The 26,006-nt window shown below is 40.8% G+C and overlaps 1 protein-coding gene across 2 annotated transcripts in view; it reads left to right on the top strand.

Moving 5' to 3' along the window:
• Positions 1-26,006, top strand: part of SETD3 (SET domain containing 3, actin N3(tau)-histidine methyltransferase) — a 79,402-nt gene that overhangs the window by 42,997 nt on the left and 10,399 nt on the right. For both annotated transcript variants that reach the window (XM_021675213.2, XM_021675214.2), the window contains exons 7-8: positions 21,002-21,060; positions 21,869-21,983. In XM_021675213.2, the coding sequence (XP_021530888.1) occupies positions 21,002-21,060; positions 21,869-21,983 (174 nt within the window). The remainder of the gene's footprint in view (positions 1-21,001; positions 21,061-21,868; positions 21,984-26,006) is intronic.

Raw genomic sequence — 26,006 nt, 5'->3', positions numbered from 1 at the left:
TGGCAAATAATACAAAAGAGTAAAAATTTGTGCCTGGTGGTAAATGGTATCAGAGTAATAACGAACAGGCTTTTGACTACTTTGTTAATTCTTTTAAGATAGCCAGTATTAATAGTATAAAAATATATTAAAAGGCTGGAGCCAGTTAGTAACCTCCTGTAGCAAAGATGAGCCCATTTGGGGAATTTTATGTTAACTTTTAACTTAAAAAAATTGAGATTTAACTTGCACATAATGAAGTACATGTGTATTAAATATAGGTAGTTTTTATTCTCAAGTAGCACAACCCAGATCAAGACGTGGAGCATTTCTAGCAACCTGGAAAACTCCCCACTGCTCTTGCCCTGTCGGTGCCCGACCCGTGTCAGGGGTAAGCACTCTTCTGATCTGTGGTCTTCAGGTGCTTTGTCTCCTCGTGGACTTTGCGTCAGGAGGAACATGTAGTAGGGGCCCCTTGACCTCCGGCTTCTTTGGCTCCGTCACTGAGATTCACCCATGTTGCTGGGTGTAGCTGTAGTTTATTCTTTTCGAAAATTTCTGTATAGTTTCTCACTGTATGAATGTACCACAGTTTTTTATCCATTTCCTCTATCAACGGACATTTGAGTTGTTTCCAGTTTTTGGCTATTACAAGTGAAGCCGCTAGAAGTAATCTTATGTTTGTCCTCTTGTGGACATTCATTTCTTCTGGGTATTCTCTTGGGAGAAGAATTACTAGGGTATTGGGTGGTTGTATGTTTAGCTTCAGTAGATGTTCATAAACTGTTTTCTGAAGTGGTTAAATCAATTTATACTTGCACCAGCAATCCACAAGCATTCTAGTTTCTCCACTCTCTCATTAGCGCTTGGTGTTTTGGGACATTCTGATGGACATGTAGTACTATTTATGATAATTTGATTTCCATTCCTTGATGGTTAATGGTGTTGAGCATGTTTTCATTTGCTTATTAACTATTTAGATATCCTCTTTTGGAAAGTGCCTGTTCAAATCTTATGGTCATTGAAGAATTTTAAAAATATATTTTATTTAACTCAAGATAATCTGAAATAGCTGTTAAACATGTAATCAGTATAAAAATTATTAATAGATTTTACATTATTTTTTATAAAAGTCTTTGAAATCCGTGTGTATTTTGGGGACGTGTATTACATTATTAATTTGTAAAATTGTAAAACACACATAACATGAAATTTGCCATTTTAGCCATTTTTAAGTGTGCTATTTAGTGTCATTTGTTGCATTCACAATGTTGTGTAACCATCGGCACCAGAGTCATCACCTGAAATAGAAACTCTGAATATTAAGCATTAACTCTCCATCTCCCCTCCCTGCTACTGCCTGTCTTTAACTTGGCTTTTTCTTCTGGATGTGTGTCCTTTACAAGATACATATTTTGTGACTATCTTCTAGTTTGTGGTTTGCCTAGTCACTTTCTTAATGATGTTATTTGATGAATGGAAGTTCTTAATTTTAACAAAGTCTGATTTATCAGTTTTATTTTTTAAAGATAGTGCTTTTTGTGACCTTTATAAGAACTCCTTGTTTAGCCCGCTGGTTCTCCACAAAGAATGACTGATCCTTGGGGGAATAGAGACGTTTTGGCTGTCACACCTGGGCCTGGGGTGCTGTAGACACCCTGCAAGGCACAGGACAGCCCCACAGCAAAGAGCTGTCTGGCCCAGAGTGTCAGCAGGTTGAAGCCGGGAGCCCCCCAGCATGAGATTGTCAGGGTGTTCTTGTGTGTTCACTACTAGAAGTGTTGTTGCTTTGTGTATCACTGTTATGTCTGCATCCATCTCCTTTTAATCCTTGTAGATGTGATGAGAGGAATTTCAGAGAAATCTTGGTCATTCCACATCTGTGCCCTTAGACTTTTATTTGAAACAAAGCTCAATACATTAATTATGGGAGCTTTATGTGGAGCATATTAACATATGGAACTAAAGTTTTGCTTTTTGGTGACTTAAAAGCGGTACTTAAAGTATGAATGTAAATGGCTTGTCATTTGCAGAAACCAGAGATTTTTTCCCCCCTTTGCTTCAATGATTAAGAACTTGATTTAGTGTTTTTGTCATTGTTGCCTTTTAACTTTCAGATTAGAATTGTAATGAAGACTGAAATACTTTTTTCCTGCACAAAATATTCAATTCAGAAAATAAATGGACTCTAAAGAGTGCTTTTTGTTTTTATCAGGACTGTTACCGGTTCTTTGCACCTCAGTGCCATGATTAACTAAATGAACATTTGCCAAGTAGAAGGGAATTTGTCCTTTAGTTTTTTTCATGTAATTCAGTTGTATTTTCACTTGTCGGATCTCCCATAAAACGGACCACTTAAATATACAAATCTTAGTTAGGTGGTGGCATTTTAGGGTAACTAGAAGAGTGGGAGCAGCACTTTCAGAAGAGGTGTTCCTGAACACATGGGTAGCTGTCATTCCAGACGGATTGTGATGGAGAAGTAGTGTTATGAAAACTTCTCTGTATTCATGACCATATCAAGCAGATTCATAGTATTCTTGAATTAAAATTGACTTCTAATAAGAATTTGTGGCTGTAGAGTGGTCATCCAGTGTGTGTTGTGGGATGGCAGTTGCTTTGCTCTGTGAGAATGACCCTGGCAAGGGGATCAGTTGGTCTAGGTTTAGACGCTAAGGTCTTATTTTAAAATCCCTACTAATGCCTGTTGCTACTTTAGGCCACTACTGGCTCCCTCTTGTACTTGTCTCTGTTTGTGTGAATGGTGTGCACTAGAAGGAGTGCCAGAGTTTCTCCTGTGTTTGAGTTGTACCTCTGCTGGTAAATCACCAAAAGGGTGGCAGGGCACTGGGCTTCAGTTTCTCCATGTGGTGACGGGGGTGCCAGTCACTGCCTTAGGTTGGTATTGGAAAGATTGGATGAGAAGTATGAGAGCACTTCATGAAGTATAAATCTTCACAAAAATGTAAGGGAGCCACTTTGTAGATCTGCCCATTTAAAAAAAATCCCTATTATGATGTGTGTTGTATTTTTGCAGAGATAGCACTTGAGGTGGTTAAGTGAAGGAGTTTGGAATCTCTTGTACTTTCTGCCTGGATGACCTGGGACAAGGTTTTTCTGGGCCTTTTATCTGTAAAATGGGAGTGATGGCCACTGTATGGTTTACATTTGTTAATGCATACAGGATGCTTAGGACATTTTATTGTGGTCTGGCACACAGTAGGCACTCAGTTAGTGTTTGTTGTTATTTTTATTGTTACTGTTAGAGCTGATTTGAGTGAGTGAAATTGAGGACCTGCCCCATTTCTGCACATACTGACCAGTCCTCTGGACCTAGATGAGATTCATCCTGGAATATTTAGTCCTGGTTGCCAGCCCTCTGTGGACAGGTGGGCATGGTGCTCCTGGAGGATCTGCTGTGGGAGGAGAAGGTGGCGCCTGGGCTCAGCAGTGCCAGGTTCAGTCACTCGCTGCTGCAGCACCTGCGTCCTCTCCCTCATTTTCCTCAATGGTGCCACGTGGGCCCCTAGAGGCCTGAGAGCAGACTCCCTTCGTTTTTGTTGCTACACTTCCTAGCCTAATGTTTGGCACTTGACAAACGTCTGTTGAATAAATGTTCATTATTTGCAGGTCAGGTCAAAATGTGTATTAGATATCCTGAGGAAAAAGTAATTAATACAGCTGGAGTCTTTGATGCTAATGTCACAGACCTTTGACTTTTTTCCCTATTTTAAAAACATGAAATTATTTTTGGATTTTAAGTCATATATACACGGAGTAGAAAATAATGGAAAACATGAACTAGCATCAGGTAGAAAATAAAGCTTCACATATTGTTTGACAGGGTTTCAGTGACCCAGAACCTCAAGTGGGCAGATCTGGATGGGCCGGAAACACTAGTGTGAAATTCAGCTTCTCCCAGACACCACCCCCATTGTGATGTGTGTGTATGTGCATATCTGTGCACCTAGGGCAGGGAGAGCTTTATTCAGATAGCAGAGATCTTTTTTCACTCTTCTTGTAGGTGGAAGCCAGTGCTAAACCCGGTTCCTGGATTCAACTTGAGTGAGCATTAAGTCACCTGGGAAACTTATTAAAAATGCTGTTTCCTGGGCTTCTCTCTCTCTGAGCCAATCAGTCTGGCTCACGGCTGGGCTGGACTCACTTTCCCCCTCCATCCCGTTTAATGGCTGAGGATAGTGAGTACTTGTTTTTGGACCCACTCCAGAATATCTTACCATTTCCTCTGTACTTCACAGTTTTCATCTGTTTCAAAGAACGAAAACAGGTGTGTGGAATTGAAGAGACCAAAATAAATCCTTAAGCATATAAGGTAGGCCTTATGGAGGCCTTAAAATTACTTGAATTTCATAAGTAACTTTGGGACTTAAAAAGATTCAGATGGGTTTCTATATTGGATTTGCTTCTGTTCAAGACTCCCGGTGTTGAGGCACCTCTTCCTCACGTTTTAACTAGCCAGTGTCTTTGTTTGGAGTACAGAGCACGTGTTTCAAAGAACTTGGATATATTCAAAAGCCATAAATTTGGGACTGAAATAGGATATTAGTTCTCAGATGATTGAGTGAATGCTGAACATAAATGGGAACAAAAGAGACAAGAAATGATATAACCACATTAATGACAATCAGGAAACAGACCAAATGCCTCGCACCCTAAGCAAAGTCTCTTGCCTCCTGTTTGAAGAGAATCGGGGTGCTCTGTTTATGTTTCGGTTTCTTGGCTTCTTTTCATCCCATCTCAATTTCCCCTGTGCCTCACCAGTGCTCCTTTTCTTTGCTTTTCTTTTCTTGTCCAGCCTATGCTCTTGGTGGTATGATGCCTCCTGTGTCTCTGTTCTGTCACTTACTCGCCTTCCCTTGTGTCTTTCTTTTTTATTCAACCTTTTAAATCTTCCTTCCTTTTTCCTGCAAATATGTTCAGTTCCTGTGAACAGAACAGTTCAGTGCAGAAAGGCACTAACATTTACCAGATGCCTGGGTCTTGGAGTGGAGATCCCATGGAGCAGAGGCACAGGCAGCGCTTAGGGAGCACACAGTGAGTGAGAAACAACTCCTGGCTGCTTTAAGCCACTGAGATGCTGAAGACACCATATTACAGCAAATTCCAGCCCATCTTGACTATTAAAGAGTTGTATGTTCATGTGAATTTTTTTGAGAAGTACACCCGGAAGGTCATAATTGAAAAAAATGTTTTTCTTTGCTTCTTAGAGGCTTAAAACACAGATTTATTATCTTGCAGTTTGTCTGGGTCAGGAAGTCAGGCATGGCTTAGTTGGGCTCTCTGCTGCTGGGTCTCTCTCAAGGCCGCAGTCTGGGTATGTTCTCATCTGAAGGCATGACTGGGGAAGGGTGGCTTCCATGCCCACTCTTGTGATTGGCAGCAGGCTTTAGTTCCTCAGTGCCTGGGTTTCTTGCTGGCAGTTGCTGGAGGCCACCCTCAGTTCCTTGCCACATCAGGCCCTCAGATTTTATCAGATTCTCAAATCTCACCTACCCCTCTCCCCCCATTTTCCCACTTCCTCCGTCACTTGTTTTGTTTTTGTTTTTCTTTCTTTTTTCTTGAGACAGGGCCTTACACTGTCACCCAGGCTGGAGTGCAGTGGTGTGATCTCGGCTCACTGCGACCTCCGCCTCCTTGGCTCAAGCAATCCTCCCACCTCAGCTTCCCAAGGTGCTGGGACTACAGGTGTGTGCCGCCACACCTAACTAATATTTGTATTTTTTGGTAGAGATGGGGTTTTGCCATGTTGCCCAGGCTGGGCTCGAACTCCTGATCTCAAGTGATCTGCCCTCCTGGGCCTCCCAAAGTGCTGGGATCACTGCACCCAGCCCCTCTACCACTTGTTTTGATTCATCCTCTGGCAGATGACTTTTCCTAAATGTTGAAGACCAGGGGGTGCTCAGTGTCTATGAAGTCCTTGTTCTTGGATGGATGCTAACTTACTGACACCTCTCAAGTGCCAGCAAACTCTGGTAGTAGGCGTTGTCTTCATTTTACGTGTGAAGTAACAGACCAGATGGGTAGCGCTGGTTGGGCCACACAGCTAAGACTGTAGTGCTCCTACTGTGGGCACTGTGCCACCCTCTGCAGGGCCTCGCGTGTTGGGACTGCACTGGCGTTGCACCTTTTTATCCATTCCTCCCCTCTGTGTGCTTATTGATTCTGCAAACCTCAGCTGCTCTGCTGCCCTGAACAAGCCCTCCTTTTCCTGCATCTGTCATTTCCAGTCCTCTCTGTCTGGGATGTCTCCTTTCCCACATGGAAAATCCTGCCCATCTTTAGAGTCCTAACTCACATGCCACCTCCTCTGTGAGTCATTGCCAGAACCCTCTCTTCCTGACAGTGGCTGCAAGCTCTTTTCTGAATTCCAACACATGTCATGTATCCTGGTGTGACACGTCACAGTTTGCCTGTCTGGGCTCCTTGCTCCAAAGTTCCTATCTCCTTAAAAGCAGGGAACTCATCCTGTTCATTGTCCCCCCACAATGCCTTGAACACGGCAGACAGGCAGTGCAGGTTTGGGGAGTAGATGGACAAAGCTTTGCTAGAAAGCTTTAAGATGAGATAAAAGTGGCTCTGAAGCGGTAGAAATGTGCGTTAGTGCATCCAGGATAAAATTACACCACTTTATGCCTTGGCCTCCTTTATTGTTTTGTATAAAATAATAGCTATTTTACTTTGATAACTTTTCTGAGGTTAAGAAAAATCTTTCTTGAAAGTTTAACACCTGTTCCTTCTACTTTTTTGCGGATATAGTTCATCCTACAGTTTTCACACTTAAAAGAGTAGCACGGTAAATACTACATTTATTTCATGATGTCCTGTTTTTTAAAACATGGGCATATATTTTAAGCAGTTAAAGGCTAAAAGATGTGGTTATTTTGGTTATCCATATGATGGGGTAACTTACTGTCACTAAAAGTGTGGGCATTTTCCAGTCAAATGGAGAAGTTGTCTGTTTCATAATTCAAAGGTATGTTTTCCTTGTCAGCATCATGTGCACCATTAAGTTACTTTGAATAATTTAAAGTACTTAGCTTTATTTTTCAAGCTAAAAGGTTAATTTGCAAATTGGCCACGCTTGGGAAAGTTAGCAGACTAGTCATAGGAACGTGACAGGAGGCGCTCCGGATGCTTCCCAGCTGCCCCCTGTGCTCCCAGCTGCCCCCCACACTCCCTTGCCTACCAAGTAAAACTCTCACATAGTTACTGTTAGACAGGAACGCAGCACGTTGGGCATGCAGTGTTGGGGAGGCAGAAGCGGGGAGAGAAGAGGTAAACATGAAAGGCAAGTCCTCTGCCCTCCTTGGCCAAGCGAGGCATAAGTGGGCACTACAGAGGCTGGGATGATCCTGAACCTAGGATCTGAGCTTGGCGGGCTGTTCTGGCATGAATTTAAATGTGCTCTAACCTGGGAAAGGATATATTTAAAAATAAATTAATTAAGGGCAAATTTAAAAGGAAATCTTCGTGCCTGTAATCCCAGCACTTTGGGAGGATGAGGCGAGTGGAACATGAGGTCAGGAGTTTGAGACTAGCCTGGCCAATATGGGGAAACCCCATCTCTACTAAAAAATACAAAAATTAGCTAGATGTGGTGGCACACACCTGTAGTCCCAGCTACTCGGGAGGCTGAGGCAGGAGAATCACTTGGACCTGGGAGGCGGAGATTGCAGTGAGCCGAAATCACACCCCTGCACTCCAGCCTGAGCGACAGAGCGAGACTCTGTCTCAAAAAAAAAGAAGGAAATTTGCACAGTGGTCAGTGATCACTACTAGATGGGCAGTCTCTTACTTTTCTTCCAACCTACGATTATGACTTCTGAGGAAAATAGGAAGTGGCAATGGTGAATACGGAGTCAGTTCATGTTTATCAGCACCTTCTGTTTGCCAGGTCCAGCAGGAGAGCTAAGGACACCTTCTGCTGGGTCCCCTTCCGCCCTTTCCCCTGCTTTGCATGCCCCAGCACCTGTTCCCTGTCATTGCTTCCCCCCGCCACTGTTTACGACTCTTTGTCAGTATCTACCATGAGGGCAGAAGCCAGGTCTGTCTCTGCCTCCTTGGTTTTCTACTTCACTCAGAGTGGGCCCTCTAAATATTTGTTGAATGAGTGAATGAATGAATGAAATCCATGAAGCAACTCAGGAGCAGTTTCATGTAGCATAAACCAAAGTTCTATATGGTATTTTGTAGACTGCATGGGTCAGACAGTTAGAGGTCACTGGAGGTCATATGAAGATTTGAAGGCAAAGGGATCTTAAACCTTGTTTTAGGATTTGGCTAAGTGAATGGGGGGAGGGGGGATTATTCCAATAACTAGATTATTATTCCAGTCTGGAAAGTTGTGAAAATGTGTGTGTTGGTGCGGGAGGGAGGGGGGGTTTAACTGTTTTCCACATTAAGTTTTTTAGGGATTAATAATCTAAGATTTAGAAATTAAAAGGTAAATAGGAAAAATAATGGTCATTTTGCTGAGCATAGAGTCTTAACTGACAAAGCTAATGATCTAGAAAAACCTATGGTGGAAAATGTCACCTTATTATATGTGTCTGGAAGTGCAGATGGGAAAACAGATTTTTTTCTTTTTTCAGTAGATTCATTAAGTGTTTAAGAAGAGATTCTCTTCTATACCATCTTCTACAGCCTGAGTAATTGGAGGCGAAATCTAAACTCCACATTGTCTTATGTCTCTTACAGAAGAGGTGGCTAGATTGCTATTTTCTAACGCTTAAATGGAGGTCCATTCCTAGGCCTGAAGCAAGGCATCTGCCAGTGCCTTGCTTAGAGTGAGATAATCCCCTCTGCAACTGCCGTGTACAAAGCAAATATGGCAGAAACTAAAGACTAGTAACAGCTGATGCCTATTGAGTGCTTACTGTTTGCTGAGGATATGCCACTGAGCACAGAAACCTTAGGCACTTGCTTCAGGTCTTCCAGGTTCAGAGCTGGCGCTGGGCTCTGCAAGGCTAGTTGCCAGGCAGGTGCTCTGACCACTGTGCTCTGCCGGGCCACACAGCAGCTCCCAGTGCCCACTGGCAGGCCTTTTGTGTTCTTGCATGCACCTAACTCCTTGTGGCTCCTACTCTAGGAGAGTTCAATACCAAGGTGTGCACGTAGATAGTAGAGTTCCTGCTTGACCCTCTCACCTTGGAAAAGTAATCAGCTAACCATCTTGTAGCGGGTAGGACTTCTTAATTCAGCAAACCTGCTGGCATGTTGTTTGGTGTGCTAACGTAGAAATTAACCATTATTATTTCTAGTCCTGTTTCTTTTGGTTTGGTGCAGTTTAATTTAAAAGAAATAGGGAGAAGTGGAACTAGTTTGCTGTGATTTGGTCCATCACCCCTCCCTTTGGACTGCCTCATCCCTCCTGCTCCATGGGTCACCCTCCGTAGCATCCTCAGGTTTCTCACATTTGACTTGACCGCACACGAGGTCATTGACAACCCCTCGTCCTCCCAACCATCCCTTCTCAGCTTCTGTGTCCGGCACTGAGCATTGTAGTTTCCAGGTCTATAACAGTTAGTGCAAGGTGAGTCTAGCCTTCTCAGCCTGGCTGGTGAGTCTTGTTCCTGCTGGAGAAAGGCACAGTTGTGTGTCTTACTGGCTTCTCTCTCACTTCCCTGCGTACAGATTCGGGGTCTCTGTGTTTCAGCTCTTTCTGGGCTCCCCTCATTCCTGCACTGCTGAGAAAACTGAGACCATGTGACAAGAACTTCCTTTCCTTTTGTCTCCATCTGAGTTTCTTGAGTCCTCCTCTCCTCCCCTCCCTCTAAGGAAGGGACCCCCCCGGAGCTAAGGGAAGCCCCAGGACCCTGTCAGGAACTCTGGTCTGAAGCTAGGCAGTGCTGGCCCTGTGTTTTCACTCTTTCCTTCTGTCCTGGCTTTATCCCCTTGGTTTACAGACAGCCCCCATGCCTTTGAGATGATGTGCTGTCTGTCTTCCACCTTTAATCACATTTATCAAGAACGTTCCACACAGAGTTCTTCAAGCCACAGTGGCCTGACTCTCCCTTCCCTGAAGTGTGATGCCCTCTGGGAGGGCCTGGGGGCTGGCTTCTTTCCCCCCAGTCTCCTTGTCCTCCCCACTTTCCTGCTTCCTCCTTCTTGCCCTTCTTCTCCAGGCTTTTCTGATGCTACCATTCCTGTCCCCTGAATGTAAGAGCTCCCCAGGTTTTAGGACTCCAAGTGGGGAGTCAACTGACCTCGATTTCAAAACCCAGTTCTGAAGTCTTTTCTCATCTATGACTATAGTCAAACATCTTGTAGTAAAAGATAGCTCAAGTCGGTCTGTTGGATTTCCTGCATTCTATTCCAAGTGGACAATTTAATAATTATGTTTTCTAGGTAGTGCTTAAAAGATAGGCACTGATTATTCTTTCATTGAAAATTTGTTTCCAGAAATTGACTGCTTCAACAAAATGATATCATTCTTACAATGTGAGATAGTATTTTTTCTGGGGGAAAAAAAGAGTAAAATCTATTTTATAACTATTGATTAGTAAAGCATTTAATTAAGAAAACATAAGGCAAAGTATGATTTTTATGAAAAAGGAGGTAGTCAGACTTGAATTTTCTTCTAACTTGTGCTACTTGGGTAACCCTTGGCTGTTCTCAAAAGAGAGTCCAGGTACAGCTGGGTGTGCTCCCTGTGTGATTCGGCCTTGCTGCTTTGTTCTTCCAGATTTTACCCCTGTTCGGTTTAAGACAGAGTGTCACTTTAACGATACTTATGGAAGTATTGTGAATGACTTTTTTCCTAATATATCTTAATGCCAATGGAGAAATAGCAGGTACTGATAGCATCTTAGTGCTGCTTTTTTTTTTTTTTTTTGGTATAACAGTGCTTAAGAGCCTTCTGGTACCTATTTTGTACTCCTAATAAAATAAGAAAGGCAGTTTTTAAAAATCAACTAAAGGTAATATGAAATAGTTTTGCTTAATAACAAAAAAAAAACCTCTCAGGTAAAGGTATGCAGATTTTAAATTACATTTGGTTATTCAAGTGCCTTGACTTACTGTAATAGCATTCTATTTTGACTCTTAACAAATTATAATCCTATAATTCAGTTTGTTGCAGTTCTAATGGGTCATTTTACTAGTAAATGTTAAAATATTTGTTTTATTTGTCAAACTTCAGGATAATTTTGAGGGTTCCCTTCTCAGAAGATACAAAAAAAGGTTACTTAGATTTTGAGAGCTACAGCTCTTTCTTAGTGACTGCATATTACAAAGAAGTTTTGTTACTTCCCTCTGAAAGGCCTTTGCACCTCTCCACTGTAGGTGAGAGCATTTGTAATTTGGCTCTATCTAGAACAACCCAGAGACAGTGTTGTGGATTTTGTCTTTGATTGGTACCTATTGAACACTCTTTAAGCGTGGGGGAGAGGGGAATAGAGAAAAGGAGGGGATATGAATAACTGGAAACTGCTTCCCTCAAGCAACTAAGCTTCCTGAGATGGAGAAGCAGAGCCAGCGCATCTGTGACTTGCTGGTGTCCACAGACCCCCTGTACCCAGGCGCCTGGGGTCTGCAGAGCCTCACACTAAGCCTTTGATGGGGGAAGGGGCTTCGAGCTGTGTTTTTTTCCCTGCATCCTCACTCCCCACCCGCTTCCTTTGTGACCAGCAGCCAGGCGTGGTACAACGGGGGCCTTTACCTTAGATTTTGTTAGCAGCGAGATTTACCCAAGTAAACTCGTGGCAGCTGGTGACAAGGCAGTGTATGTGATGTATGGATTTAGATGGTGCTCTTGAGAATGTGACTGTCTCAGGCTCAATTGTGACAGTCCTCCTAAATCAGCAGGATTGATCATCAGGATTTTGCTTGTCTTTGTCAGAACCCCAACAGTTTAATAGAGATGAGTTCTCAGATTCTGTGGTGCCACCCCTAGAGCTCATTTCTCATGAGCTACTCATAGACTACTCAACTTCCTTTAGGCTGAAGGGCAGAATGTTTAAGGGACCAAAGTTCATTTCCCTAACAACATGACAATAAGAAGAGTTGAAAGTAGCCAAAAAGATAATGCCAGTATAATAACTTTATATACTGGTTTAATGATTGGCAAAGCTGTGGGGTGTCTTTGAGGCTGTTAAGAGTTATAAAAATGATAGGAATTCCAGATGATAGAATATTAGAAGTTGTTGGGACATCAATGTGGTACAATTCTAGTGAAGAAAATGCCAAATGTGACCTCTCTCACACATGTATTTGGTACATAAGTTTTCTGGACTGAACTTCGCCATGTGCATGGTGAACAGAATTAGGCCAGATAATCTATCCAGGACTGAGATTTTATGACTGAAGACTTACAACTAAACATGATATTCTTTCTGGTGTTGTAGGAAATAATAGACTCACTGTTTTAGTTTTGGTAATATTACCTGCCTTTAAACGTCATAATGCCTTTTATGATACCTCTATGGTGAATTTTCAATGATTTATTTACCAAGCATTTTTCTGGAATTCCACCAAGCAAAAAATATTGATTTTATTAGACTTTATAAGATTTTATTTATAAAAGTAGGACAACTAGATATTCTTTGCCTTGAAGTAAATTCCAGAAAACTTGTGTCTGGATTTTTACCTAGCCTCATCATTTATTAACTGGGCAAACTTGGGTATGCTTTTAATGTCTCTGTCCCTCAGTTTTCTCATCTGTAGAATGAGGCTAATTGCCATTTCATAGGAATTGAGATGATTAAATTATATGCACGTAGAGTTCTCAATAGAGTGCCAGGGACAGAGTGCTCAGCAAATGGTGACTGCTAGTGGCTGTCTCCTTCTCCCACTCTTTCTCATGGAGATGACAGAGAGCTTTCTTATATACCAAGCTGAGGTCATGTCTTTCTAGGACAGGAGTTTATATACATGCTCTGAATGTCAGTTACCTTCTAAAGGAAGATGGTTTTCATTATGGTGGTCATAACGTTCTTCTCTTGTAAATGACTGATTACTCCGATCATGCTAGATTGACTCATTTAAACAGAGTCCAAGGTAGTTATCCTGAATTATTGAAACCCAAAATAGCTTAAATTAAAACTAAAACACTATATTATAAAACTGATGATTCTAATTCTAGCCTGCTTATAAAATAATAACTACTTTTACTGTTCTATTTATTTCTTGTTTCTTTAATGATTGAGGAGTTGGACATATATATATCTTTTGAGTAAGCATTGATCGCTTGGTGGAGTTGACTTTTTGCAGTCCAGAGAATGAGGCTTGATCATGATTTAGCGTTCTTAAGTCAATCAGCAGATTGAGGAGCTGGCGGTGGGGGGTGGGGAGACAGGTATTGTCAAAAGGCAAAGAAACGAAGGATTTAATATCTTAAAAGAAAACAGCAGTAGCTTGTTTGCCTCCATTTTCTGATGGGGAAATGGCAGCACAAGGGGATTGGGTGGCATGCTGCAATGACCTGGCAGGTTCCTGGCCTCACCTTTTTGGAGGGTGTGTGCTGCATGCTTGGGGTGAGTTGGAGGTGGTGGGAGCTTTGGTGACCATTTGGTACAGAGGACTGGTGGTCTGGCTCTATGTCGTCTCTCTTTGGATTCTTAGAAGAGAGCTTTCTCAAATGCATTTAAAGATGGATTTAGGGGAAAAAATGAGAATATTCTCTGACCCCTAGATGGTAGAAAAATACTCTGTTCATAAGAGAGGGAACATAGGGCAGACAGATGAGACAGATGTGGAAAGCTGTATTTTTTGAAGCCTATGGTCACTGCCTTGGTTTGGCAGGGGTGCCCACATGGGCTGGAGCTTTCTGAATAGGAATGTGGAGACCAGATTCCCCTGGGGTTGCCACTCTCTGGTATAGCCTCTCAGCACCTTTGGAGTCACAGCTCTCCTCTGCTGTTCCAGAGAAAAGGGTAGAAGTGTATCTTCTCACTTGGAGAAAGAAGATTTTTTTGTCCTATTCCAGCAGGTATAGTTAAAAATGCATTTAAAAATTTTGAAAAAGAAGAAAGAGGAATTCTTTGAATGAGGCACTGCGTAAGGCACTGGGGACTCACAGGTGGTCAAAGAAGACATGGTCCCTGCCTCGCTGAGCCTACCTGTGGGTATCACAGGGGAAGAGATGCTAATGAAATGGCCACAGTGCATGCAGTTATGAGAGGTGGACTGAGGCCAGCGTGGGAAAGGCAGGAACGGGGCAGGAGGATCAACAGGGGCCTGGAGATTGAATGAAGCAGGTGGCCCAGAAGAAGAGGGGTTTGCACGACCTTCCGTACCGTCCTTTTGTGTTTTTTTGGTCACTTACCCATCTTTGCTGCTAGGCCCCCGATGATATTAGTGATGTACAGTGCCTTCCACTTCAGAGATGCTTAGGAAATAAAGTATGTGTGGAATGAATGAATTTCTAGTCTTAACCTATCTTCAGCTTTTTTCTAAGTCAATATTTGTTGAGTGAATAGATAATTGACAGTCAAAAATGTTGATTGATTATGAATAAATTTGCTTCATAGTTGGTTGCCCATCACAGAGTATTCAAATGGTGGTTAATAAAAATGTTTTTAAACAGACACATCTTTTGCCATGTTTCAACAAATAAATTTAACTGGTTGTAAATTGTAGATTCAGTGTCTTCCTATGGGAGAAAAAGTTCTTCCATCATGAAGTAATTTCATAAATTTATTGCACAATGTTATTTTTCCACTAGTTTCATTTTCTTAATTTAAATTTTTGAGACGGAGTTTTGCTCTTGTTACCCAGGCTGGAGTGCAATGGCGCGATCTCGGCTCACCGCAACCTCTGCCTCCTGGGTTCAGGCAATTCTCCTGCCTCAGCCTCCTGAGTAGCTGGGATTACAGGCACGCGCCACCATGCCCAGCTAATTTTGTGTATTTTTAGTAGAGACGGGGTTTCACCATGTTGACCAGGATGGTCTCGATCTCTTGACCTCGTGATCCACCCGCCTCGGCCTCCCAAAGTGCTGGGATTACAGGCGTGAGCCACCGCGCCCGGCTAAATTTTTTAAATTATAAGGTAATACACATTTGTCATAGAAAAATTACATGTAAGTGAAATACAGAAAATATTAATTCAGTGTGTATTGATGTATTTAAATTTTTATTTCATCATATCAAGTGAATTCAAGTAACTCTATGATGAAAAATTCCCTGAAGAGTTGGATATAATCTGTGTTTAAAAATAGAAGTCTTAAAAATTGATTTTTTTTTCCCTCGAGAGCTGAAGATATGAACCATGTTTTGATTCTGATTTATGGTCATCAAAACAAAATTTTGATACAAGAGATATTTTGCAATTTGTCATTCTGTTAAACTGTATTATGGCCACTTAGAAAATAAAATCCTAGCAGGTGGGTTGATCAGCCTCCTAGAAACTTGCTGTCTTGAATGCTGCTGCTTATCAGTCTTCATCTAGGGGTAGAGAGGGGAAATCTTGAGGCATTTAGTGAAAAATTTTCTCCTACCTGCCATCTTTTCCATCCTTCCAATATTCAGCTTTCTTCTTTTTGTTTCTCTTCTCCCATTTCTCCTCATTCTGCGTCCCTCTTTTCTTCTAACTCTCGCTCTGGTCCCATTCTCCCTCTGATTGGTACAGTATTGCTTTGAAGAGGAAGGGGGTGGTCTCTCTAGGCCTATAGGATGGGCCCATGGAGCTGCCTTTTGCATCTGCGTCCCTCTTTTCTTCTAACTCTCGCTCTGGTCCCATTCTCCCTCTGATTGGTGCAGTATTGCTTTGAAGAGGAAGGGGGTGGTCTCTCTAGGCCTATAGGATGGGCCCATGGAGCTACCTTTTGCATCTCCTCTTTCTCCTCAGTTTTTACAAAGCACGTGGTATTTGCCAAGGCCATGGATACTCAGTGGTCATAGAGAAGATGCCACAGGCTTTCCAGCCCAGGAATTTGTCAGACCAGAGGTCTCTTGGTTATGTGAGATAGGGTCATGTTTCTGAAACTTAAAAATTGCATCCACCCCAGAAGGTCAAATGCCAGAGATTGTGACTGATCTCATTCTTGCAGAAGGAAGGAAAATGAAACCATCACTGGAGTTAGGTGTATCTGTTGCTAGCTAATTAGCCCCTGACTATCGCTTTTAATGTATGCTTAAGAAGTAAAGCAAAACATGATCCAGCTGTATGTTAGTCAGAAAAATTTAATTGCATGATATTATGGGGTTTTTTTTTTATCAGAACAAGCTAGATACAACTTCTAAATTATATTTTGTCATTCCTGATACTATAGAGTCATCAAATAGGGCAGAGTCACTGAACTCTACCATAAATATATTTGAAATTAATAATTATGCATTATGGCAGAATGTAAATTCTTTAACATACAGTATTTAGAAGAGTCATTTTTATGAGCAGCTTTCCTTTTTGTATACTTAAATGCCTCATTGAAGATGATTATTTAATATATTTAACTTGTTTTTCTTTAAATAAAAATGAATCTAGGTAGAGAAGAATATTCTTTAGAAAAGTAAATATCTGATTTTGAGAAATGTTTGTGTCTTAGAGTCCACTTGTGTGTTCTAATCTTTTTTTTTTTCTTTTCTTCAGAGCATTTTGAATCTTTCTTTAGGTTAAATATGGTCTTTTGAGAATTGTTTTAGGAAATACCTCTTCATGTTTTATGGAAATAATTACCTTTATTTTATTTGTAAAAATGCTTATTGTTAAATGTTTAAAACACATGGGAAAAAAAACCCTTAACTCAAGTGTATTTTGTTCCTGTGCAGGGCTGTTAATGTTTCAAAGCTGTTTCACGTACTAGATGTTTCTGGATTAGGGATTCACATAATAATGAATTCTGCTTATTTTGGTTCTCCACAAAGGTTTGTTGTATGAGCTTAAAATAAGACTGCAGCTGATTTGTGTAGCACATATGAACTGTTTGTTTAGTTGAAGTGCTTGCCTGTATCTCTCATTTCTGATCACCCTGGAACATTTGCATGCCGTGCAGCAGCCATCTTCTTTTATACTTTATTAAATATCTGTCAATTATAAATATCAAGGTTTTACATTAATGTCAAGATAGTACATCAAAAATTCATGGAATATGTGACTTTTTCCAAGGGTATTTAATACTTAATGCATTTGTGTCATTTTTCTTTCCAGAGATATTGACAGGTTTTATTAAGTGTTTGTTAGGGAGATTTCATTTTTATCAAGGGACTATAAAGAGAAGCTGCATGCTAAATCAATTTTTTAAAGCCAGAATATTGTTCATTTTTTCATCTTCAAACACTTATAATCCATAGGTTTTATTTAAATTTCTTCTTGGTTTATTTTTGTTTTATGTGAGTGATAGTTCAAGATAGAACTTTAATAAGGATCAAATATGCTGACTATAGTGGTTTTTAATTTCCTTAAGCATAGCTACCAGACCCATGCAATATGGTAAATTCTTCAAAATGTCATACTTAACATATTTAGCAATATTGCTTCTTTTTATTGAAGCCAAACAAACAATTTTAGATATTAATCTTTCCCAAACATAGTGATTATTTTGTACTAGGTACAATATTACTGTGTCTCACATGGAATGCCTCCTTTGGCTGGAAGAGGGAAGGGAAGAATGCTTCCCTGGGCTGTCTCGCTCCATAGTGCTTCAGGTCGATTATGAGCCACGACAATTGTTCATTTCTCCATTTTCATAGATTTATTGTGCTCAAGAAAGTAAAAATAATCACTTAAAAAATCTGGAGAAAATCCATGGCTAGTTTCTCTGCCTGTATTTATTGGGAGGTGTGGGCCGAGGGGTGTTAGCACTTCAGAGACCCCATCACCTGCTCCTGCTGGGCCCCATGCCTTAGAGGCCCTCTCACTGTCCTCTGACAGTGGCAGGCAGAAGCTTCTCAGGGACCCTCCTCACCCATCTCATGTCTGTGTCTTGGAATCTACAGTTACAATTTGTTTGGAAGCTAAAACCAATTGGCTGCAGAGAGAACGTTTTCTGTTTTAATTCTGCATTTTTGTTTTTAAAGTGCAGGCTAGGAATGTCTTCTATTGAAAAGGCTATTGCAACCAAAAAAACCTTTATAAGCACCACTTTGCTTCAGCAGGTGAGGAACATTCAGTTATTCTCTACATAACATATGAGCTTAAAGATCTTCATCTAAGGATATTTAGGAGCAGAAGCTTTCCAGTAACTTCAGATTGATAATTTTTGGCAGATGTGTTTTAACTTGGTCTTCAACAGGGAAAAGGTTTGGTATTTTTAAAAATACAATCATTGTTTAGAGGTTAAATGAAAATTGTTTGGAATAGACATTTGTCTTATCCTTGTTCATTTCTTCAGAATAAGTAAAATCATTTATTTTCAAAATTAAATTTTTTTACATATGAATGTTTTTGATATTTGAATGTCTCAGCATTCTTATAAAACTATTACATAGTTTTTAGAGGTAGTAGAGGTTTTTTTAATAAACTAAATTTTACTTGAGTAAAGTTGAAGTAGTAGATATTTTTGATAAGCCCAGTTTTGGTTTACAGTAAGTTGCTTTAGGCCTTGCCCTAGGAAGATCAAGAACTCTGAGACTGTAACCTACTCTCTCAAGATGCCAGTAGGTGGCGGTAGTGTCACAGTAGTGAGAGCTCTGTGGAGGGAAAGTGATTTCCTTTTTCCGTTAGTGTCACATTTTGCTTCAGTGTCACTGTTAAGTGCATGTGTCAGTGGTGGAATTTTTTTTTTTTCACCAGAATTATGTACAGTGGGTACACCCTATTTCTTAAGAAGATAAGAACAACTATTTCTAACGGATTCTGCAAATATTATGTAACTCCGCAGCCAAAATGATCTTCAAAATTAGTGCTGCCGAAATTAATTTTGAAGAATGCATTGATACTCTTTTTCCTTGAGTTTTGTTTTTTTTTTTTTTAAATAATTTCATCAGGACTGTGAACATGGACTTATATGTCGGGTAAGAAATGTGTATGAATAGTAGGAAGAGAAACATTTCAAACAGTTAATTGTCCGTCTCTTGACTGAGATCACCCATGTTTGGATAGTTTTGTAGGGTCCAAGGCTAAAGACATATATTTGAGAGTTAGAAGACTCCAGGTTATTTTTAGATTTAGCATTCCAGTTTTGAATTGTCATCTTTTCTGCTATTTAGTAAGTCAGACTTCTTGGTGGGGTTTCAGATTTTTAGACCTAGAGATTTAGCATTGGAACTTACTAACTTTCCACAGTTTAATTATACAGTTTAAATGAATTAAAATATGTAAAAATAACAAAAACAAACTTTTCCACTTCCTAGAATATGAAAACAGGCAGGATGTGCAAAGTCCCCAGTTAATTGGTTGATGCAAAGTTTCATTTTATTGTAAGTGAAAGGAAATTTTAGCAATGGAATTCCTTTTCATTACACTTTTGAAGTTTTTTGTGCTATTTCTTGTGATCAAGTTAGTTTTTTCGGGGAAGGGTAGTCCTTACATGCCAGTTTGCATTTTAGTAAGCAAAGACCTGAACACTGAAGTGGTTAAGTTTAATAACTAAATGGAAAACATTTTTAGGGCTGTTAGAACATAATCTTGCATTTCATCTATTAGAAAGAAAAGGGAGTGAGAAGCTTCAGTCCTGTGGGATTCTCACCTGTCTTTACCATGTTGATGATCCTCCACACCCCTCACAGGATTTCCCCATTTTCTTGTATCAGCTAGAAGATGCCCCTTGACAACATGTTATTTTGTATGTTGACTTACAATATGTCTGCATTGATTTCATTTTTGTTAATCACAGAACATGTTTTAAAAATCATGTGAATATATTTTCATATTTTGACATTTCTTCCAAAGGGTTAAAACTGGGCTAAAAGACTGGAGGGGAGAGCTGGACACCTGGGAGCTAACACCCAGTTGGCAGGCTTTTGTAATAAATAATTTGCCTAAAATTGCGCACTGAGCACGAGCTTTTGTTTTCTAATTGATTTACGGTTTGAGCCACTTTTACCTCATCCCCTACTGTCCTGCATAGGGTGCCAGGGAGTACATTACAGTGAGCAATGATAAATTACAGTGCACTTGTGATGCCAGTGCGTCCGGAGTGAAAACTGCAGGCTACACGGAGCTTCGTGCATTAACAGTGATGTGGAGACCCTGCTTCAGCAGGATTTCATTTGTGTCTCAGAAATAACCATTTGTTCATTTGATCACTTACTGCAATCTGTCTATCAGACTGTAATTGAAACTGAAGATTAAAATTATACTGTTACAGCTTTTAATTTCTTAATTGAGACAAAGTTTTTAAGTGCTTGAAAGGTCTACGAGGCGGCGGGGGGACGTGGTGAAGAGAGAATACGAAATGTATATAATTTTCTTATTAGTGTGAAGTTTTAGATATTTTTACCAAATTTTCTTTTGTCCAGGAAAAAAAGTAAAATTTAAACATGCTGGTCTGTTTTATTATCCTATGTGTTTGTGAAGTTTATTTTATAATATCATAGACCTGTATTTTTCTTGATTTTCCATGATTGATCTGCATTTGCTGTGTATATGATTCATGTACAAACAACAAGTTGATTCCCATCAAATGACTTAAGTCAGAGAGAAATGAAAGAGCTTTCAACTGATTAGAGTGCCTTTAATTGTTCCTTTTGTTGACATGGGATTTGAATCCTCTCAGAAGGCCTGTGCAGTACATCATGGCATGAGGTGCAGAGCAGGGCCAGGACGGACCTGGCTTGCGCGGCTTCGCGTTTCTGCTTAGATCCAGTGCTCATCTTGTGGGTGAGCCTGCCTTTTGTAAAGTCGGTCCACCTTAAATTGTGTTTTGAGCTGTGTCTGTGGGTGCTAGTATCGAAATATGAAGAAGCAGATTTATGGCGGCTGCTGGGCACAACAAATTAAGTTGACAGTGATGTATGAGAGCATAACAGCACGATGATCCCTCCGTAGCGCGGCTGGACGCTGCCTGCTTCATTTGGCTCTTGTTAGGATCTGTTAGGCAGCTAAATAATGAAATTCTGCTGACTGATTTCTGTTTTCCCTTTTTCTCTTTTCACCTCTGCTTTCTGAAACTTCTAATTCCCAGACCCATCCTCATGCCAACAAACTGCCCTTGAAGGATTCTTTCACTTATGAAGACTACAGGTTGGTGTGGGCTCTGTGTATGCCTGTGTTGGGGGCGGTTTCTCAGTGAAGTGGCATCCTGGAAGGGAGGGAAGGCTTCAGTGCGAAGTGACCTGCTGTGACCATGAAAGCATCAAAACAGAGATCGTCTTTCAGAAGTTATAATGAACAGCTTGGATAAGTATCGGCATTTTAATAGCCACGTAGAAATTGCCATTAACCTGTCGTGGCAGGGGATTAGCCTAGGTAGCCAAGTGCTACTTGAGATTAACATTAGTGTTGGGTGGTCCTATGGATTTTTTTTTCCTATTAAAAAAGACTATGTTAGTGTAAAATGCAGACTTTTTTTGAACGAAGAGATTTAATTCACTGCACAGTGTAATAAAAAAAAGTCACATTTTTCATTTCATATAATTCTTAGAGGATTTCTGATCAGAAAGGAGTTTTGTGGCTTGCTTTTCGATGAGGCTTAAAATAGGTGCAGAGTCAGCATTTGGGCAAAAGAAGCTTGGGTTGGGGGTGTCGGGGAGGGGGTTTTGTGAGTCCTAAAGACCTGGAGAAGGGGCCTGAGCCCTGCCCCGAGCCCTCCTTCCAGCTCTGCCTCTTGGGAACAGTCTCCTTAAGCACTCACTCCTGCATTTTCCCTGGCTCTTTTTAAAACCCTAGGTTTGCTTTTAAATGATGAGGAAGGCCAAACGTTACCTTTGTTACTTAGGAAAAGACTTTGAACGTTTGTGAGAGGTCAGACCTACATTTTTGGTTATGTTATTTCTTATTGCAATTGGCTTTTAAGTGTTCCAACCTTAAATCACCATTTGTCTTGTTGTAGGTGGGCAGTCTCTTCTGTTATGACACGGCAAAACCAAATTCCCACCGAGGACGGTTCCCGGGTGACCCTGGCTCTGATTCCTTTATGGGACATGTGTAACCACACCAACGGCCTGGTAACAGTCTCTTCCCCTGTGTTGTGTTGAATCTGGGAGGCTGTTTTTGCTAAGCTTTTGAGGGGGTATCCCACCCAACCATCATACTCTCCCCTGCTACCTTCCTCCTGAAGGAACAAACAAAACCAAACCGGCCACTCCTCCCCGCTGCCCACAAATAGAAGCTGCTATTTTTCTTTTACCGTATTAACTAATATCGAAAACTGGGAGCCTGGATCTTATACCATTTTTAAAAGCCACAGTGAACTACATGTATTTGCTAAGCCATAATTTCAGCCTAAACATTCATTTTCTTATCTTATTGTACCACAGACTAAACCAAAATTTCCTTTATCTTATTCTCTTTAAAATGCTCACTTATTGGGAAAAAATTCTATTTCTCATTTTCCCTTTTGTGTCTTATTTTCTTTGCTGACTCTATTTCCAGTTCTTTACTTCTGAGTCTTTGTGGTTCCTTCCCTGATGGGCTGGCGAATCCCTGGCCATATTTATGAACCTGTGTTTGTTACTCGCTTTCCCTGGTGCTGCAGGGCAGGAGGAGGGGGCTGGTGCCTTCGGCTCCTCGCCCTTGGATTCAGGAGTCAGCTGGCATCATCACACCTGGGAAGCCTGGGGAGGAGGAAATTGTATTACTATGGTCTCCCACAGCTGGAAGTGGAGGTGGCAGGCTCTGTTTCTCCGCATTCTTCGGATTCCAGGCAGCAGCATAGGTGCAGCACTTCGTGCTCTGTGAGAGGGTTGTCTGAGAAAGATTTTCTGATATTAGTAGGCAGAAATATGATACATTTCAGATCATTTTGAAATATCATACATTATACTAGTATACTGGTTTGATTAGGTTTTGTGTTCATCTTTTCTCAGCGTCAGCTTCCCTTGTTATTAGCAGTATTATAAATAGAATAAAGAAATGCCATAAATAATTATTTCACGTCAAATTCCCTAAAATGGCCAGAACACACGTAGTGTGTGCCAGACACTGAAGACAGAATATCAGAGTGCTAATTTGGGAAGGTCTAGCAACAAGTATGCTCTTGAATCTTAAAAGTATTTAAATTGTGGCAAGAAAGAATAGTTCCATTTTTATAATTACATTTTTGCCTTAATTTAGATATGCTTAATTTGTAATACTGAGACATAATAGCATGTTTTATAACTTATTTTCATTAATGAATATAATTTTTCATTTTTTGTTTTTTTTTTCAGAGGTATTTTAAACTGATCATAAGGTTGAAATTTTAAAAATTTTCAAATAGCTTTTAATATCTGACTGTAGTAGTTTTCTTTTTCTTTTCTTGAATTAGTTCTCTCATTGGTTCTCAAACTTAATTGATTGAGTTCTTTTTAATAAAATTAAAGCAATAATGCTTGATTTTACTCTAAACAAACAAAAAGAATTAGCACAGCCTCTGTAGTAAGATGAGCAGTGCCCTACCCACAGCCCCATGGTCCACCTGATGCTGTTGAGGCCACCACCAGCCACCATGATCCCTAGCAAAGCTTTCATCCATTGGCACCACACACACATATGCACACTGATTTTTGTTTTGCTTCCACATAAATGGGATAAAACAATTCCTTTTCTCCTACCAAATGTTAAAAAAAAAAAAGGTTTATCTCAAAATAAAAGTAATAAATTGATGACAACCAATGCTGTATTTTCCCTAATACTACTTACATACTTTTTAACCTACCACAGCCCTGGCAGGAACATTGCTAACCTGTACAAGGTTTATTCGAGATGCTGGCACTTTGTCTTCTAGTGGTTATATTCCTGACATTCTTCACTCTGCATTCTTGTTGAACTGTTTCCCATTGTAATTATAAGACTTCATGGGAAATTTACTGGGGTAGAATTTAAGACATTCTATTTTAACACTACAAAGTTGTATATGATACATATTATAGTTAATATCTTTTTAAAAATAAAGTCTTGAAATCAAGGCTTGGCTTTTAAGACAAGAGATTTTCTTTTTTTGTGTGAGTCGATCCTGACGATCATCTTCTTCTTGTCAGTCTACCCTGACTATCACTCAGGGAGTAGGTAGAATTTGTAACCCAGCAACGCTGTCTGCTTCTAACAATATCCCAAAAACCTGATGATGGTAGTAGGAACAGAAGAATCAAGTCTGTAACAGCAATTCCAAACCAGTGACAGCAAGGAAATGCTGAAGAACGTAAGAGGCTGATGAACACCTAGGCTAGAGATTCTGGTGAATATGAACTAATTTCCTAGCCACTCAGAGAAATAAATGTAGAAAGGGTTATAAGGTGTGATACTAAGCTATAAGAAACAACATATCTTTATATCTTGCATGATTTGTTCAAACTCGACATAAGCAGTAGGTTTCCTTTCTTGAGGGTTTTTCAGGTGATATGAGAAGGATACTTGTAAGTGACTAATAGACAGCTGTGTTAGTTCCCATACTGAGAGATGTACTGAGAGTATGCTAGAAAATGGTGCTTGCATTTGAATATATGACTCTATCGGGTGGGAATAAAGGGCAGCTGGAAATTCAAGCAGAATGGAGGGAAGTTCTTTTTCAAGGTCCTTCTGTTTGCGTATTGAAAAAAAAATCTAAAACCTTTAGATTTAGATGAGTCTTAACGGTCTCAAAAGCCCATTTTTATAATAGCAGACAAGTCTCTCTGCACAACCTGTCCCCCCACACCCTCTGTGCACACAGGTCTGACTCACCTCTGGTTCCCTGCTGTTCTTCAGACACCAGCAGATTCCTTCATTCTTGCTGTTGCCTCTGCCTGAGACCCCTCATTCCTTAGGTACTTATGGGGACTGGCTCTGGGTCGTAGACCTCCTCCAGTGAGGCTGCCCTGAGCACCCTGTGTAGAATGGCCACGCCTCCAGCCCTCTGCCCTCCTGCCCTGTCCTGCCGCGTTTCCTCTGTTTCTGCCTTTTAAAAAACATATTGTTGGTTCACTCCCCGCCCCCCATTAGAATGGAAGATCCATGAAGGCAGGGTGATTTTTAGGGGGTCTGTTTTGTCCATTGCTATATCCTAGTGCCTGGTATTTTTTTAAATGAATTCATGAGTGGTGAATAAATGAATGTAAAAACCCCACACGTAGGAAAAAAGATCAGAAAGAAATAAACCAAAATGTTAACAATTGTGATCTTTTTTCTTTGTTTTTAAAAAATATTTTCCAAATTTTACTTAATGAGCCTGTATTACTTTATCCCTCCCACTGGCCATGAAATCGACATGATACCTATTTGTTGAAGAAAATTTGAAAAACACAGAAAAGAAAATTTTCTCCTCCCTGCTGGGCTCCTCCTCCAGCATTGCCAACAAACTCCATCCCCCAGGCACACTTGAGGCTCTTTGTTCTTTTTATAATTTTTTTTTTCTTCCTGGGTCTCTTTGCCACTGAGGTCCCTATGGGTGGGGACTGAGACTTTTCATGCCATTTTCCAAGTGCCTAGCTTAAGGCCTGGCATAGAATGGCAGTCAGTATTTGTAGAGGGACGTTAGCTGGCAGGGTGGGAGGCAGGAAGCAAGGCAAGGAGCTGGGCAAGGAGGAGGTGGAAGGACCCTGTCCTAGCTTGACATCTGGAGGCTGCCCCTGAACTAGCCCTGGCCTTCCCAGTCCCAGATATACTTTTGATTCCATCCTAGAGGAATTGTTTGGCAGTGCCACTCAGAGAAGTTAGACGCTCAGCCTCCAAACATTCTGACCCTCACTGAGAAGGGGCTGCAGACTGGGGCAGGGACCCAGCCTGTTTGCCTGTCAGGGCTGCTGTGGGCACATTAAGCCATTTGAGCTTGACATTTGCTGAGAGTGGGAAATATCTGTAAAATACCCTTAAACACCCATAATCCTTTCTCCACATTCTCCTAAATTTCCTCTTCCTTCTTCTAAGTTCCCTCCTGTTTTGTGCTGCTGGCAGGTCCCTGTGTGCCTGTACCACCAGCACCCTGGGAGTGCCTGGACTCCCTCCTGGGATTCATGATATGGGCAACTTCTCATTCCCCTTTGTTGTCAAGGTGATGTTTTGGAGTCTGAAAA

This window comes from Aotus nancymaae, unplaced genomic scaffold (assembly GCF_030222135.1).
Source record: "Aotus nancymaae isolate 86718 unplaced genomic scaffold, 86718_ANA_hifiasm-v0.15.2.pri h1tg000011l, whole genome shotgun sequence".
In the NCBI taxonomy this organism is placed as follows: domain Eukaryota; kingdom Metazoa; phylum Chordata; class Mammalia; order Primates; family Aotidae; genus Aotus; species Aotus nancymaae.
This window is presented reverse-complemented; position numbering and strand designations above follow the sequence as displayed.